The sequence below is a fragment of the Tasmannia lanceolata genome, unplaced genomic scaffold (assembly GCF_043159265.1).
Source record: "Tasmannia lanceolata isolate RefF3 unplaced genomic scaffold, GAP_Taslan_0.1 ptg000020l, whole genome shotgun sequence".
NCBI classification, from domain to species: Eukaryota; Viridiplantae; Streptophyta; class Magnoliopsida; order Canellales; family Winteraceae; genus Tasmannia; species Tasmannia lanceolata.
The window spans coordinates 14,309,291-14,326,077 of NW_027518697.1; the positions used below are offsets into that span (position 1 = coordinate 14,309,291).

At 37.1% G+C, this 16,787-nt stretch overlaps 1 protein-coding gene and 1 pseudogene across 2 annotated transcripts in view; one reads left to right on the forward strand and one right to left on the reverse strand.

Moving 5' to 3' along the window:
- The window catches only part of LOC143854843 (uncharacterized), a 29,506-nt pseudogene extending 27,576 nt beyond the window's left edge, over positions 1-1,930 (reverse strand). The window contains exon 1 of the transcript XR_013237603.1: positions 1,402-1,930. The product of XR_013237603.1 is annotated as an uncharacterized LOC143854843 (transcript). The remainder of the gene's footprint in view (positions 1-1,401) is intronic.
- A 1,275-nt stretch (positions 1,931-3,205) lies between these two features.
- LOC143854304 (uncharacterized) lies at positions 3,206-9,296 on the forward strand. The gene is made up of 4 exons (XM_077364187.1): positions 3,206-3,499; positions 5,338-6,120; positions 8,121-8,168; positions 8,243-9,296. The coding sequence occupies exons 1-4, from the start codon at positions 3,317-3,319 to the stop codon at positions 8,561-8,563; spliced, it is 1,335 nt and encodes a 444-aa protein (XP_077220302.1). The 5' UTR covers positions 3,206-3,316; the 3' UTR covers positions 8,564-9,296.
- Positions 9,297-16,787: the final 7,491 nt, after the last annotated feature.

Consider the following 16,787-nt stretch of genomic DNA (forward strand, 5'->3'; position numbering starts at 1 on the left):
AAAATGTTTATGCCATTGTCTCCCATCCTAATCATCTAATTCGGCCATACAACAAAGCTGTCTTAAAATTTTCACTTGTAATAAAATATAAAATTTGATGAGCCCAAATGCTTCAAGTGCTAATAAGTTAATTCATGCATGCCCAACCGTACAAATATAAACAGAATGAAATGAATAAATCACCATGTTGCGAATAGGCCATCGACCGATACCCAAGGCTTTAAATTTCGGTTTCGGATTTGATTTCGGTCTCCACAAAAATGGAAAATTTTGGTTTTGATTGAAAAATTCAGTATAAATCATGTAAAATCACAGAAACGTCTCGAAACATACGCAAATGATTGAATTTTAAGATGAAAATTTAGGAAATGCTAGAATAAGTAGAAAAACGCACTTAGAAACCATCACAGAAGCAAGACAGCTAAGGGTCGGCTCGAAAAAAGCTCGCTCGAGCTCGGCTCGAAAAAAGCTCGGCTCGAGCTCGGCTCGAATCCTTAACGAGCCGAGCCGAGCCGGCTCTCCAGGCTCGTTAAGCTTAACGAGCCGAGCCCGATTTAGGCCAGGCTCGGCTCGGCTCGTTAAGGCTCGTTAAGAATTTAATATATTTAAATATATATATTATATATTAATATATACACTAAAAGGGTTGTCTAGGGAGTAAAAGGGGGAGGCAAAATATGTCACTTCATTTTAGGAACCCCATTTGTTACTTGGACCACCCCCATAGTGTAAAAAAAGTAGTGAAATTACACTATATAGGGCTGTCCAGGGAAGATGAGGGGTGTGAAAAAAAGATCGGTAAGGCTCGCGAGCCTAGCCGACCCGAGCCTGATTTGAGCCCGAGCCTGATTCGAGCCCGAGCCGAGCCGAGCCTGGCCAACCTCGGCTCGGCTCGTTTACACCCCTAAAGACAGCCATCCATAATGGCTTAATAACATCGAACACCTAGCGACATGCATTGTTGCACATGTCTGATAATTCAGCGAATAACACATTTTACATGCATTTCATATAAATATTTATAGATAATACATATACCACATTTCACATGCAATTCATATCAATATAATTGTGTAATACATACCGATGTAGCATACCCCTAATGCACTTACAATTTTGATTTCAAAATGTATTTCGGTTATAATATCCTCCAATTACGGTATCATTCGTTTTGATTTCAGTGGAAATTTAAAACCATGCTGATACCTTGACAATTAAGTCAAGAACTACCCATAAGAGCATAGAATTAGAATTTCTACTAGCCCAAACTTCTAATCTAACAAGCAAATTCGCAACAAGTGATTCCCAAAAAAACAATGTCTATATGGATACCCAGACAATCAAAACACCCATATAATCAAAACAAGAGACATTTTAAGAGGAATAGGGCATCATAAAAACCTGAGCAAGGATGTGTTTAGGTAAATTGGATCCTTGAAAGAACGCTACCGCTTCATTCCCACTTATCCTCCCATCCTGATCCAAATCTGCTCTTCGAAAATACCCATCGAAAATCTCCATGTTGGGGACTTGGCCTTGCGCCACTCTAGATCACAATTGGATCAAAATTCGCGGTAATTTGCAGATCGGACCGTCAAATGATTCGAAAACTAGTTTCTGAACCTCAAATGACTGAAGCAAAGGAGGCATCTAATGGATTTGAAAAGAGGGAAATTCAAAACCCTCGAATCAAGGGCTGGAAACGATGGAGGAGGGTTTTGAAGATCTGAGCGATGGAGGAACGGGGGGAGAAACTGAGAAACGGGTTTTCTTCGTGGGATCTAAATGTTCGTGGGGGTTTACCATCTCTCTCTCTCTCTCGTGGAGTCTAGAACTGGAAGAGAGGATGGAATTGGAATTAAATGTTGAGATAGATAAACTAACCTACTCTGTCTGTTACAAAAAATTTCAAGTCCGAAATTTAATATTGGGCGAAATAAAGTAAGGCCACTCTCATTACCTACTACAATGTTTTGATAATTTTGATATGGAAATGTTGTTTTTTTTTATGGGTAAATGTTATCAGCACTACTACTGTATTTTGATGATCGCACTCACATTTTATTAAAACTGAACCTAAATTGGTTGTGCCCCAGAAACTATTTTCATAGGTGATCCTAACCCTCCGATCTGAATGTTAGAGGGTTGATCCTATTTAGACTACGGCCCATCTAATGGACGGTTTAGATCATCTTATGGTGCAGGCCTGTACTTTTAATAAAGGGGGGAGTGCGATCATCAAAATAAAATAGTGCTGATAACATTTCCTTTTGATAATGAGACAGACTCACTATGTCGGAAATTTACTCGTAAGGTTGTTACAAATATTTTTTGATAATTTTGATAATAATAAGGGCGGCATCTTACACGAGCATGCCCGCTGGAACACCCAGACTAACCATTTTAATCAGCCATTAATCAATATTTTGACTATTTTAACTTGAGGGGATGATTTACTGTGAGAAGACTAATCTGATCCCATTTACATTACTGAGATCAGGGGACATCTCTCTCATAGATGGGGCACACCAGGCACATGTAAGTAAGAAATCTGGGCCATTGGATGAAGAATCCGAGATTTTACATGGTGCAAGCCTACTATACTGCTCACATCATAGGATGATCCAAACCGTCCATTTGATGGACCACACCGTAAATAGGTTGTGCCCCATAAATCATTTCCATGCGTTGATTCCAACCCTCCTATCTATAGTTGTTTCCATAATATGCAGCTCCTCTATATGTATCAAAGGGCAAGGATCATCCTATGGAAATTATTTTTTGGGCACAACCTATTTACGATGTGGCCCACGTATAGTACTTTTTTGAAAAATATTTTCACTGTATAAAAACTAGAAGGATCCAGATGATAATATCAAATGGGTGGGGCCATAAGGACAAATCTGGGACACTGGATGAAGGACCCAGATCATGATAATATCAAATAGGTGGGCCTATGTCAACACCATCTCCCTCATAAATGGTGGATGTTAGTAAGAAACCTGGGCCATTGGATGAGGACCCATATCATGATAACATCAAATGGGGTGGACCCAAAAGGACAAATCTGGGCCATTGGATGAAGGACCCAGGTCATTCTAACATCAAATACGTGGGCCCATATGTCAAGACTATCTCATAGATGAGGCCCACGAGGCGCACGTTAGTAAGAAACGAAGAAAAAAAGAGGAAGCACATACCCTGAAAAACAGTCTCCTTCTCAGGTGTAGGAAATTATAAATCTCTCACAACAAAACAAAAAACCCTCAAACAAAGTAAACAAACGACCAATCAACAAACAGAGAGAGAGAGAGATATGTCTTGCTCTTCATCATCAGCCTCTGAGGAAGAAGATGAAGGGTTCGAAGCATACAGAAAAGGAGGATACCATGCTGTTAGATTAGGCGATTTTTTTAATGGAGGGAGATATGTTGCACAAAGAAAACTCGGTTGGGGACATTTTTCCACCGTTTGGTTAGCCTACGATACACGATTCTCTGTATGGTTCTTCCCCCTTTCTTTTTTTGCTCTTTCCTTTATTGGGTTCTCTTTCTTTTTATTTCATTCATTTTATGTATCTATCGACCTGTTACTGATCTGGGTTTTCTTTATTTGGATCGATTCGTTTGATCTGATCGTTGTCTTATGTGGAAGATCTAGTATTTTCTTTGATTTGTGGATTTGAAATCAGTTTTTTTTTCTTATTGGTTTTTCTCATTTATTTCTTTTTGTCCTAGATTGATCTGGATCATTGCTTTCGGATGGTGAAATTTTCGATTTTGTATTCATTTTTGTTTCTGATTTACCCTTTTAGCATTTTGAATTTCTTTTTAATCTGAAATTTGCTTGAATTCCCATGAAATTTAAATTTATCACAATTTGTCCTTTTTTTATTCATATTCTGTTCCTGATATACCTTTTTGTCATTTAATTTTTCTTTTTAAGCTGAAATTTGCTTGAATTCCCATGAAATTTATCATTCATTTTTCGTTACTGATATACCTTTAAGTATATTGAATTTTCTTTTTAAGCTGAAATTTGCTTGGATTCCCAACAAATTTATCATTTTTCCATCGTTTCCTATTCTCATGTCCCCCCTCCTTTAAAGGGCTGTCTTTTCCTTTAGAGATCTATGTGAATTTTCTCATCTTTCTTTCATCTTATCTTTCTTTTATCCCTTTTTTTTTCTTTGGTCTCTTTTCCATCCAAGAGATGCATTTTTCAACTTTCCTTTGCATCCCTTACTCAGAAGTACTGTTTTTCCCCATCCTTCTATGCATTTTTCTTTTACAATTTCCCATTTTGAAGAACATCATGTTATAAACCCAAATCAGTTTGCAACGTGATTGCTCTTCTTAGAGGGAAGATCAGCCTCTTGGCACACTTGGAGGGAAGGGACAGTCCTCCTCTGTGTGCAAAAAATACAATTATGGGATAAATTTCTTCATTTATTACAGAGAAGCTAATGAGTGTTTATATTGCATAAACACAATTTCTGGGATAAATTTCTTTATTTGCTACAGAGAAGCTAATGAGTGTTTATAAACACGCATATAAACAGCCATTAGCTTATAAACACGCATATAAACACGAGTGTTTATAAACACACATATAAACACGCATTAAGTTTCTTTAAGCACCAATCAGCTTCTCTGTAATATAAACACGCATTAGCTTCTCATTTATTAGTGTTTATATTGCAAAAACACAATTTCCAGGATAAATTTCTTCATTTATTACAGAGAAGCCAATGAGTGTTTATATTGCAAAAACACAATTTCTGGGATTTGTGTTTTTATTGCAAAAATACAATTTGTGGGATAAATTTCTTCATTTATTACAGAGAAGCTAATGAGTGTTTATATTGCAAAAGCACAATTCCCGGGATAACTTTCCTCATTTATTACAGAGAAGCCAATGAGTGTTTATATTGCAAAAACACAATTTATGGGATAAATTTCTTTGCTTACTACAGAGAAGCTAATGAGTGCTTAATAAACACTCATTAGCTTCTCTGTAATATAAACACATTAACTTCTCTATAATAAATGAAGAAAATTATCCCACAAATTGTGTTTTTGCACACAAAGGACTAATGCGTGTTTATATTGCAAAAACACAATTTATGGGATAAATTTCTTTGTTTACTATAGGCAAGGTAATGAGTGTAAACACTCATTAGCTTCTTTGTAATATAAACACTCATTAGCTTCTCTATAATAAATGAAGAAATTTATCCCAAAATTTGTATTTTTGTACACAAAGGAGGACTGGCCAATGAACTGCTAAATCTACACTAGGCACATAATAATCGTCACTCTTTACTTCCTTTTGCAGAGATTTGTCGCTCTTAAAATCCAGAAGAGTGCAGCCGAATTCGCCGAAGCTGCTCTTCATGAGATTGAGGTTCTCTCCACAATTGCCAAAGGAGATCCCACAAATTCCAAATGCATTATCCGATTGCTCGACCACTTTAAGCATTATGGTCCTAATGGGCAGCATATCTGCCTGGTCAGTGAGTTCCTCGGAGACAGTTTACTCCGCTTAATAAAACACAATCGTTACAAAGGCCTCGAATTGAATAAAGTTAGGGAGATCTGTAGTTGGATCTTGTTGGGTCTCGATTACTTGCACCGAGAACTCCGTATAGTTCACTCAGATTTAAAGCCAGAAAATGTTCTTCTTGTGTCCACCATCAATCCTGCGAAGGATCCAATTCGTTCTGGTGTTTCTCCAATTCTCGAGAGGCCTGAGGGGAATCCAAATGGGGGAGTTGTGACAAATATAGATGAGAAAAAGCTGAAGAAAAAGGCAAAGAGGGCAGTGGCAAAGATCTCAAGGAGCAGAGAATCAATGGAGGGGATTTCACAACAGCGACGACAGAACTTAGAAGGAATTGATCTGAGGTGCAAGATTGTTGATTTTGGGAATGCATGTTGGGTTGATAAGAAATTCACAGATGATATTCAGACTAGGCAGTATAGAACACCAGAGGTTATTATTGGGTCCGGTTTCTCTTTTTCTGCTGATATTTGGTCTTTTGCTTGCATTGCTTTTGAGCTTGCAACGGGTGACATGCTTTTTGTTCCGAAGAGTGGCCAGGGGTTTGATGAAGATGAGGTAAGAAGTTCCTTGTTTCTTTCTTATATCATTATCTGTTCCTTAAAAAATAGAATCATGTGTTTATTCTACTTTTGACAATAAATGCTATTGTGATTAGTCATTTCTTGAAGTGTGTGATTAGTGAAACACCCACGATCAATGATAAGAAGATGGTAGAATCTCTCTTTGATGGGCTAATATCTTTTTCCTGGAATGACTGAAAATGAACTCTTTTTTTTTCATGCTAGGAGACGATGTTGTTGGTATAAATGATTAAATAACACCAACTCTAACAGCTTAAGCTTTAATAGTAATTGGTTGTGTCACATGGTATTAGAGTTAATGCCTCATGGCACGTCCTGGGTTCAAAACCCAACAACTCCTTGATATTAAAAATCCATGTGTACGACCAACCCAAAAGAGGTGGCACATGGGCCACGTGTACAGCCAACCCAAAAAAGAGGGGCCACACATGAGGGGGGAATGTTGGTATAAATGATTAAAAAACACCAACTCTAACAGCTTAAGCTTTTGGAGTAAATTGGTTGTTTCACAGAAGCTCCAATAAGTAGTTAGTTACTGAACTGCAGATTATGGAAATGACCCTGATCATTGATTACAAAATTGTAAAATGCCTCTGATTAGTCATTTTGTTTCTTGATAAAATCATAAAGAGAGAAAAATCTTGATTGGCAAATTATTTTTTTCTTGTGAGTAGTCAGGTCCTGAAGTGTGTGATTAGTGTAATACTCGAGATCAACCATGAGAAGATGGTAAAATCTCTCTTTGATTGGCAAATTCTTTTTTCTCGGAATGACTGCAAATGAACCCTTATTTTTTTTTTTAAAGCTAGTAGAAGATGCTCCAATAAGTAGTTAGTTACTGAACTGCATGAATGTGGAAATGAACATGATCATTGCTTAAAAAAATTTAATATGTCTCTGATTAGGTATTTTCTTTCTTGATAAAACCATAGAGAAAGAAAGAGAGAATATGGAAAACTGATATATTTTTTCCATAAATTGTTGATGACAAATTGTCTGATAAATAGCGACATTATTGATTCTGTATGAATTATGGGTCAATGATTGTCATTTTATCCTGTAAATTATTAATTTTGATGGCTCAGAACCAGTGTTTAAAAACGCGGATGTGACGCGGAATGCGGCCAAGAAAAATCCTCGTCGACTCGGCGCAGACGCGGCCAAGAACACGGTTGACGCAGTTGACGCGGTCGTAACTCGGGAGAGTCAAAGGAGTTTATTGATTCCGTAGGGCAAAATGAGGAATGCGGATGTAGTGCAACGTGGAATGTGGCCAAGGCAAAAAGGAGTCGACTCGGGCGAGTTCCTTGTCGAGTCAAGGAGTTTTTAAACAGTGCTTAGAACAACAAAGTTATGAAATTTTCATTTGCTTGAGTCTTTATGATATACGATAAAACTCATCTGAATTTGTACCCAGGATGGCCTTACATAACTCTCGATTTTCTGATTGAATTTTGTGAAATACAGATGAGTTTTTCCGATATATCAATGATTAGTCTCTAAGATGGCATTGCGTGTTGTTAATGACTGTATGATGTTTCTTCAGTTGATTGAATAAGTACCTAATGGAGTGAGAAATTAAATTTCTTCTTGTTTGTTTTATTTTTACCTTCACTTGTCCTGCAAAACACATGAAATTCTCTGGTAAGTTATTGGTAATGACGTCCTGGAGAACATGATTTGGAATGTTTGGTTTTGCCCATGTCTTCGTGAAATGATTATAGTATTCATTCCCCCTTTCTTATATGCCAAACACGCACTCTAGTTGTTGTGAATAGGTATGCAATTCTTATTGTCAAATATCTACGGATGACCATTTCTATGACCCAGACTTCTGAACTAACAGTTCTCTGGCAATACCTGGACTTTTTAAATTGTTTTGCTGTTGCTAATATGATTATATACACAAAATCTTATATGATTTTGAATTTGTCCTTGCATTAATTCACCTGGCTGATAAGGTATTGGTTTCAGGATCACTTGGCTCTGATGATGGAACTCCTTGGAAAGATGCCTCGAAAGGTGATGTCATTTTTTTGTTCTTCCAATCTCTTATGATAACCTAATATCATATTCCTTTCACATATTCTGAACAGGTTGCTATTGGGGGATCTCGATCGAAGGATTTGTTTGACAGACACGGAGACTTGAAAAGGATCAGAAGGCTGAAATATTGGCCACTAGATCGGCTTCTAGTTGATAAATACAAAATCTCCGACTCCGATGCAAAGGAGTTTGCAGATTTTCTGCGCCCCCTTCTCGATTTTACACCAGAGATGCGTCCAACAGCAGCACAGTGCTTGCAACACCCGTGGCTCAAAATCAGAAATCCGAAGCCAAATGATGAAAAGAAAGACGTGGGTGTTGTAAAGTTGGAGGTCGGGATGAGCAGGATGCAGGTTAAGGTGGCCAAATGAAGGTTGGATTGGAGGTTTTGGCATGTTCCACCCTTTAAAAATCTCCTCTCCAATTTGGGTTGTGTTTCTGATTTATCCTACGGGTGTAAAATTCAATAAGATTCATTTGATTTGTTAGAAGTTTATAATTATGAATACTATTGGAACACTTGGGAAAAAGTTTACTTAAAGAGATGCTTTAATGGATGAATTACCCAAAAGATTGGCCTACAACAGTGTCGATGGACTTGAGACATCGTGATTTAAAATACCAGAGGATTGAAGATGGGTATATATCAGATTGAGTCTTAAGGAAGGATATGTAGGTGAGTTTCACAACATGCTTTCATTGGCATTTAAAAGGCAATGCATACCTTTCATGGGACCTTTTGAAAATAAATGAGAGCTCAGCTATAAAGTATTGCCACTGGTATTGCCACTGTTTGGGCTTGTCTGAGGAGAACCCATGTGGGCAGTGGGAAACTTTTGCTTTTTAGAAAGAGAAACCCTGGCGTGGATGTCTCAGCTTTCTATGAATTTAGTGCTGCACTTTTAGTGTGGTTGTGCAAGTTCATCATCACAGAGATACTTTACTTGTGAGAGACTTCATTCTGGTAACTCTTTTAGCACTTGTAAGCATTATTTCAAACTGATAAGGTGGAAATTTCCTTTGTTCCTTTCCCAAACTTGAGCTCATGGAGATCTTTTATTTTTAAAACTGACTTTAATGGCATCTAATAGTTTATTTTTTTCATCGAATTTGTACATGGCTTGGCAGCATGGAGCTCCATCTCTCAACTTGTTGCTTTCAGTTTGCCATACCCAAGTCTAAAATTTTATAGGATTAATGTCTCCCAGTGTCTCTAATTCAACTCTGCATCAGCAACTAGATCCATGTGCATTTGTGGCGCAGTATGCCTTCTCTTAGGTGTTTGGATTGCAAGAATTTTTTGGAAAAGACTGGAAATGAAAAAAAGAAGAAGTCTAAACTGAAGGGAGCCCTTGCAAAAAAACGGCTTTTCATGATGGTGATGTGCAGCCAATGGAGGAGCCCTTTCACCTCTTTTTTCAATGGCTCCCTTCAGTTTAGACTTCCTCTTCTAAAAATTCCTAGTTTTTTGCACAAGAAAAGATACCTCGAACCAACCCTACTTAATTTTTATTTAGAAGGACCTTTAATTTATGATGATATCCTCTAAATTAACCATAAATTAAACATAATTATATCATTTCCATCTAAATTATGGAAAGAAAAAAAATTTCCCAAAGAAATGTTTTTTTTGTTGAATGGTAAGAAATGTTTTTCTTGCAATCCAAATATGGCCTTAGTGCTTTATCTTCATTGTATTGCAGGAATTTTCTGGAAAAGTTTGGAAAGTAAAGATTCTAAAATTTCTTACTTTTTTAACACACTAAAAAGGATGACTTGAGCCAACCCTATTCAACTTTTACTTAAAGGGGCCTTCAATTTGTGATAATATCCCTCTAAATTAACCATAAGCATGCCATTTCCCTATAAACTGTGGAAAGACAAACAAATTCCTAAGAAAAAAAATTCTGTCAGAAATGTTTATCTTGCAATTCCAACAGGGCCCTGGTGCTTATTCTTTTTTGACAAAATCAATGAAAAGATTCACACTCCTATAGTATTATTTACTTGGATGATATCTCCTGTTGTCTTTAGTTACCCATTAGGTCCAACAAGATTCATGTGGACTTCATGTCAAAGTAGGGTCTCACTACTACTAGTGCTTAATCCTCCCACCAATGAGCCAGATGGACCCAAAATTTACCATGTAATTGGGCTGGGCCTGATTAGGGGTTATTCATTTCTAGATTAAAAGCAATTAAAAAATTATTCTCCGAACTTCAGAGCGGGCTAAACAGGAAGAACAGAATTTCTTGGAGGGAGCATCCTAGTAAAAACGAGATTGATTTTCATGAGATTTTTAATTCCTCAGGCCATGTTTCGCAACCATGAATATTTTTTTCATGGAAATTTAGTTTTTCAACTGGTAGGGAGGGTGGGAAAGGGAGTGGAGGACAAGTGAGGAGAAGTTGATAAGTTGCTAAAAAAACACAGAAAATATTAATTTTTTTCCCATTACTTTAAACCACTTCTCACCTTCTCCTCACCCACACCCATTTTGTAAACTAATATTCCCTGGAAAAGGCTATTGATATTGGCGCTACCATGTTTTAATAATTACACAAACTCAGATTGTCTTTTCCTTTTAATTGACCTCGGAGAGCTTTTTGGGAACTGTAATAAGTTTTGACAGCTGTGTAAAATAATAAAAGACAAGCTGAGTTAGTGCAATTATAAAACATGGTAGTGCCAACATCAGTAGCCAACGAATTTTCATAGTGGCCAAACATGGCCTAAACCCCCTTCAATCAGTGGCAGACATATTGGATTCCATTTTATTAGATACATTTTTCATCTTTTGATCATAATCTAACCATAGGAATTTGAATTGCAAGGATAATGTATTCTCAAATATTGAAAGTTGATAGTTTAGGACTTTAGGGCCTCTTTGGTTACCTCTAAATATTATTTACTTAGAACATGACAAGAAAATGGCACGCCCTGCAAAAGAAGTGTGCTTTGTGACGACAGTATTTGTGAGATAAAAATTGAGAAGGTAGGAGACGGGAGCTTGAATTAATGAGTTTACTATCCAAACAGTAATTATTAAGGTATGATCTTAACAAGGGAACTGATATATTCACCTCATTTTCTTTCTTGGACCAGCCCCCTGTAGTTTGTTTAAGACTACACTTTTCCACTACAAGGGGGTGGCCCGGGGAAGAAAGAGGGGCGAATATATCATTTCCCTAAATAATATTATGAAAAGGGAAGTGATATTAGTGCCCCTTCTGATCATGAGGGACACCCAGTGCCAGTGTCCATGGCAATCAAACCCACTAGATTCTTCTGACATCAAGTACATTAGCCCCCCTTGAGTCATTGATACACTGGCGCTGGGTGTCCCTGGTGACCAAAAGGAGCGTAAATATCACTCTACTTGTGAAAAACAACCAATTACTCCAAAATCTTAAGCAGTTAGAGTCGGTGTTATTTAATAATTTATACTTCAACACTTCGCCTCACTTGTAGCTCCTTTTTTTTTTGGGTTCGTCGTACACGTGGCATTTGTAGACCCTCTTTTGGGTTGGCCGTGTATTTTTAATATCGAGGAGTTACACAATGTAAAAACAACCAATTACTCCAAAAGCTTAAGTTGTTAGAGTTGGTGCTATTTAATCATAAATATAGATAATTAGATAGATATAAATCTAATAGCTAAGTGAAAATTTACATTTATAATGTTTTAAATAACCTTGGGGTCACCCTAGTCTTACTACATACATGCAAACATCCAAAATCTCTCGGAAAGAAGACGACTTACCTATATAAAAGGAAATTCAAAATAAATATCTCAGTCATATTCAAAGGTTATTTTCTTACAAAAATACTAAGAAAAGTGACACTAAGCCGCCTGCGTGTCACATTTACATAAACAAATCCGTTGAAATTAATGTTGAATGACTACATGTCTAGACTAATATAAGTAGTCTTGACATAATTGAATGGCCCTAAAACCTTGGTCAAATAAACCCATCTTTAAAGCTCGCTATACGAATATAAATCGTCGATTTTATTATATGGGGAATTCTAGACTGAAGGGAGCACTTGCAAAAAAGAGGTGAAAGGGCTCTCCTATTGGTGAAAGAGCTCTCCTATTGGCTACACACCTAGCCAATAGGAGAGCCCTTTCACCTCTTTTTTGCAAGGGCTCCCTTCAGTTTAGACTTCTTCTTCTTATATATAATTAAAAAACTTGGGAAGCCCACAATGTACGTTATTTAAAATCTTATGAATGTAAATGTTTACGATAATTTCATAACAACCGCGCTTTACGCACTAGAGGTTCCTAAAATTTATACTCAACTGAGGATCTCCCCCCTGATCTTAGATCGGCCGCCGCGGTTCATTGTTGTGCTTAGCTATTAAATGTCTATGTGTAATTGGAAAAATATTTGAGGACACCAAGCTAGGACGACCTATGCTAGAGCACCCTTCATGTTTGCCAGACCATCTATTCATTTGCACTTCTCATATATAAGGGGAAAAATTGGGTGGCCCTCAATAAAGTTTCCTTTAACTGTTAAATATCTTATACATATAAATTTCCCGACAACTACTAAATATTTAAAAACAATGTAGCTATATCATTTTAAAGTTTCGGTTCTATTTTGAGATCCAACATGCTGGTTCTACCATATTTTGACAATGACACTGCTCAATTTGTTTTACGCCATGTCTAGTTGGATCTTTCTTTCTTTTTTTCATGGGTAAGGTGGGATTGATTTTGAACCTCTCACCTCAAGATTGCAGAAGCCTTAACCAATTGAGCTAGGGGTTCAACCCCCATCATGATAGCATCTTAAGTAGAGTAGTGCCATTATCAAAATATGGTCGTTCTATCCATCCCCAAAAGCAAACATAGTCAATAATATACATTCAAGGGGGAAAAATCATCTAAACCCAGCAATCAAACACTGAAAATCATCTAATTGGGAGATTTTATGGGCATAACCCATCAATTAATAGGGCCACTCATGTCATGGTTTTTTTTTTTCCCCCATCTTACACTCAAAAGGGCAAAGTGATGGTTCACCTACAATGAATCTTAAATCCAACTTACAAACATATCCTCACTTATTCAACATTTGTTGAACAACTGCCCTCCATATAAAGTTTTTAAACAATCTTAACTGGTGACTTTAACCTAGAAAATGAGGGAAACTGAAATTATAGATGAGAGATAGAACTTCACCTACCTAGGAGAAAAATGGAAAATAAAATCCTAGAAGCCACACCGCATATATTTCATAAAATAACCAAAATACCATTGTCCGATAGAAAAATGACCAAATAAAAACCTCATTTCATAAATGACAAAAATATTCATGTATTTTACAAAAGACCAAAACACCAAAATAGCCAAAATACTCCTATCCCATGAAAAATGACCGGAATACCCCTAACTCATGAATGACCAAAATGTTCATACCTCATTGTTAAATGCTAGGCAATTTCGTGGAAAGCCATTTCGCAGCTGGCTTTTGCACGTGAGAAAGCCACACAAGTTGACTTTTTTGGCAGATTTTGTCTCAATCAATTAATTCATACGAGGTGGTTGTTCTCACATGCAAAAGCCAGATGCGAAATTGGTTTATGCAAAATTGCCTTGCATTTAACAAATCCCATCTAAAAATAGGCAAAACACCCGTATTTCATATAACTTCACCAGAGTACCCCTATCTCATAGAAAATAATCAAAATACCCCAAAAATCTCATAGGTATTAGAGAGATCTTGGTCATTTACTAAGGGATAGAGGTACTCGGGTAATTTTATGATGTAAGGATATTTTTGTCATTTTCCATGGGCTATGTCTTTTGGTCATTCTATACTTGTTTTCCCTGGAAAGGAAAAGAAAATGTTTCCCGGGAATCTGACGTGGCATTAGGAAAAAAAATCCAGGGAATCTGTGCAGGAAAAAGTTTCTCTAGAATGTTCACTTGAGTTGGAAAAGGTTTCCAGGGAAACGAAATCCGTGTGTTTTTAGTCGGAAATAAAATCCCTAAATGGTGGGAAAATGGGCTTTTCCATGTCATTTTTTGCTTTTTTGCAAATATTTCACATGTGTAATTCTATTTTCCCTGGAAAGCAAGCGAACACCAGAATTCTGTCTTATCAAGGTTCTTGTCAAGGAAAAAATAAGCTGTTTTCCAGGGATTTGCTTTCCGAACAGAGCCTATGAGATAAGGATAATTTGACCATTTTCTTTGAAAGGAGAGTATTTTGGTGAAATAACCCTCGTATGTTTTTACGTGATGAGATAACAATTGAGTGACAACCGTTTGATTAAGATCGAACAACTCATAATCCAGTGCAATTGACTATATTGGATGATTGATAGTTTGATACATCCTTGAAAATGATTCTTCATGGTTGAAATGTTGAAAGTGGGGCCCACCAATTTGACTACTTTTTGTACAAAATGAGGTGAGGACAAGAAGAAAAAAACACCACCTTTGAACAGTATAAAAACATCCTTCCATCACCTTAATGGTTTTATCATATGGATAGAGATAGACTGCCATCCTTTCTTCACATTGATTATCTTTCTTCTTAGGCTCTGTTCACTTGTTTTCCCGGGAAAGGAAAAGAAATCGTTTCCCAGGATTCTGACATGGCATTAGGAAAAGAAATTCTTTCCCGGGAAACTGTGTAGGAAAAGGTTTCCCACGCCTGTTCACGTGCGCAGGATCTATGCAGGAAAATGTTTTCCGAGAAACTGCTTGCCCACCTTTTATCACTAGTTTTCCCGGGAAAGCAAATCCGACCAAAATAATGGGATTTGGTTTCCCACACTAGTGAGAAAAGAGACATTGCCACGTCATTTTTGGCAATTCCATGTCATTATTTGACATATTCTACCCAGGCTTGTCATTTTCTCAGGAAAGCAAGTGAACACCAGAATTATGTCTTATCAAGGTCTTGTCAAGAAAAAAGGAGTCTGTTTCTAGGGATTTGCTTTCCCGGGAACGCAAGTGAATAGAGCCTTAGAGATAAACGAAATTGGTAAACAACATAGAAGATAATTCCAAGATAAAGTTATCCCAGTAGATAGTCAATACCAAGAACAACTTATCCAAGGATTTCTATCCTCGTGGTGAGGTGGCCCAATGAAGGAAATAAAAATTTAGATAGTAGGCTCCATTTGGTAAGATGAATGAATTAATGTGCTTTTATCTACACTATATTCCGATGTGATCAATCCAAACCGTCCATCTGGTGGGCCCTATCTCTTATTGGTTAAAAACTCACAATGCATCAGATGATCTCCACCATTCAATCGGGTTTTTTACTGCTCAATGTGGACCATTTTCCCTCTTATTTAAATTTGTTTACGCACTTTATTCAGACAAAATAATTTGATTAGTAAATTTTGAGCCATAAATTAGAGACCGTGGGACCTAAAAGAGGCACAATAAACAGGAGGTGGAAATATAGTTTTTCGAAACCGCTTAGATCCAAAACCGTTCACGGGATTGCAAAAAAAATATGAATACAACAAATTCTTAAAAAAAGAAAAAAAAAAAACGGGTGACCCGCGGGCTGGGTACGGGTCCAAACTTAGTGACCTGTAAAGTTTTCCAGGTCGTTTTGACCCGGAACAGTACCGGCCGGGTCAAACCAGGCCCGCCCCGCGCGTTTGCCAGGTCTATCTGCATCCCATTGTGTTGATCAGTTTTTATATGTTGGATGGATTGGGCCCACATGAATGGATGATCTAAATCATTCATTTGTTGTTCTCCACTGTAGATAGACAATATCCCAAAAAGTGGGGTCATAGGATGATCCTAACACTTAAACCCAACAAGTGGGGCCATAGTATGATCCTAACACTTGCATTTGGATTGTCGGAATTAGTACGAGAATCAGCATCCTATTCCGATTCCTATCTCGAACCCTTATCTACTGAATGGAAAAACTAAAATTAAAAGTTAGTTACAAATAGTTACAATTACAACTAAAGCCTTTGTCCCAAACTAGTTGGGGTCGGCTAATGAATCCTTAGAAAATTTTCATAAAAACTAAAATAAAAAGTATTATTTAAAATTATAATAAAATTTTGGTACGCACTACCATGTTTTGATAATTGCACTAACTCATCTCTTCTTTATTTTTTAAACAGCTGTCAAAGATTATTACAGTTCCAAAAAAGCTCTCATAAGCCAATTAAAAAGAAAAGACAAGCTGCGTTTGTGCGGCTATTGAAACATGGATCTCACTTCAACCAGGGCGGAATCAGAATACCACCGGTGGGAAATAGACTCCGGCATTTTGAGACCCCTCTAATTCCCGCCCCGTGTTACTTCCGAATAGCTACCCCATTTCAGCGCCCGATTCCAGGAGGCATTTTAGTATATAGGCTCTGTTCACTTGTTTTCTAGCTGCAAGAAAAGAAAAGAAAGGAAAAGAATCTGACGAGGAAAACTGGAAAAGAAAGGAAAAGAAACTGTGAGAAAATTCTTTTTGTGAGAAAATTCCGTTGTTCACTTAGCCGAGAAAAGAAAAGAAAGTATGAAGGCAAAGTGGTTTTCTCAGGAAAGTGATTTTCTCACCCTTTTGGTGAGAAAATTTAGAGGAAAAGTGCAAGAAAGTT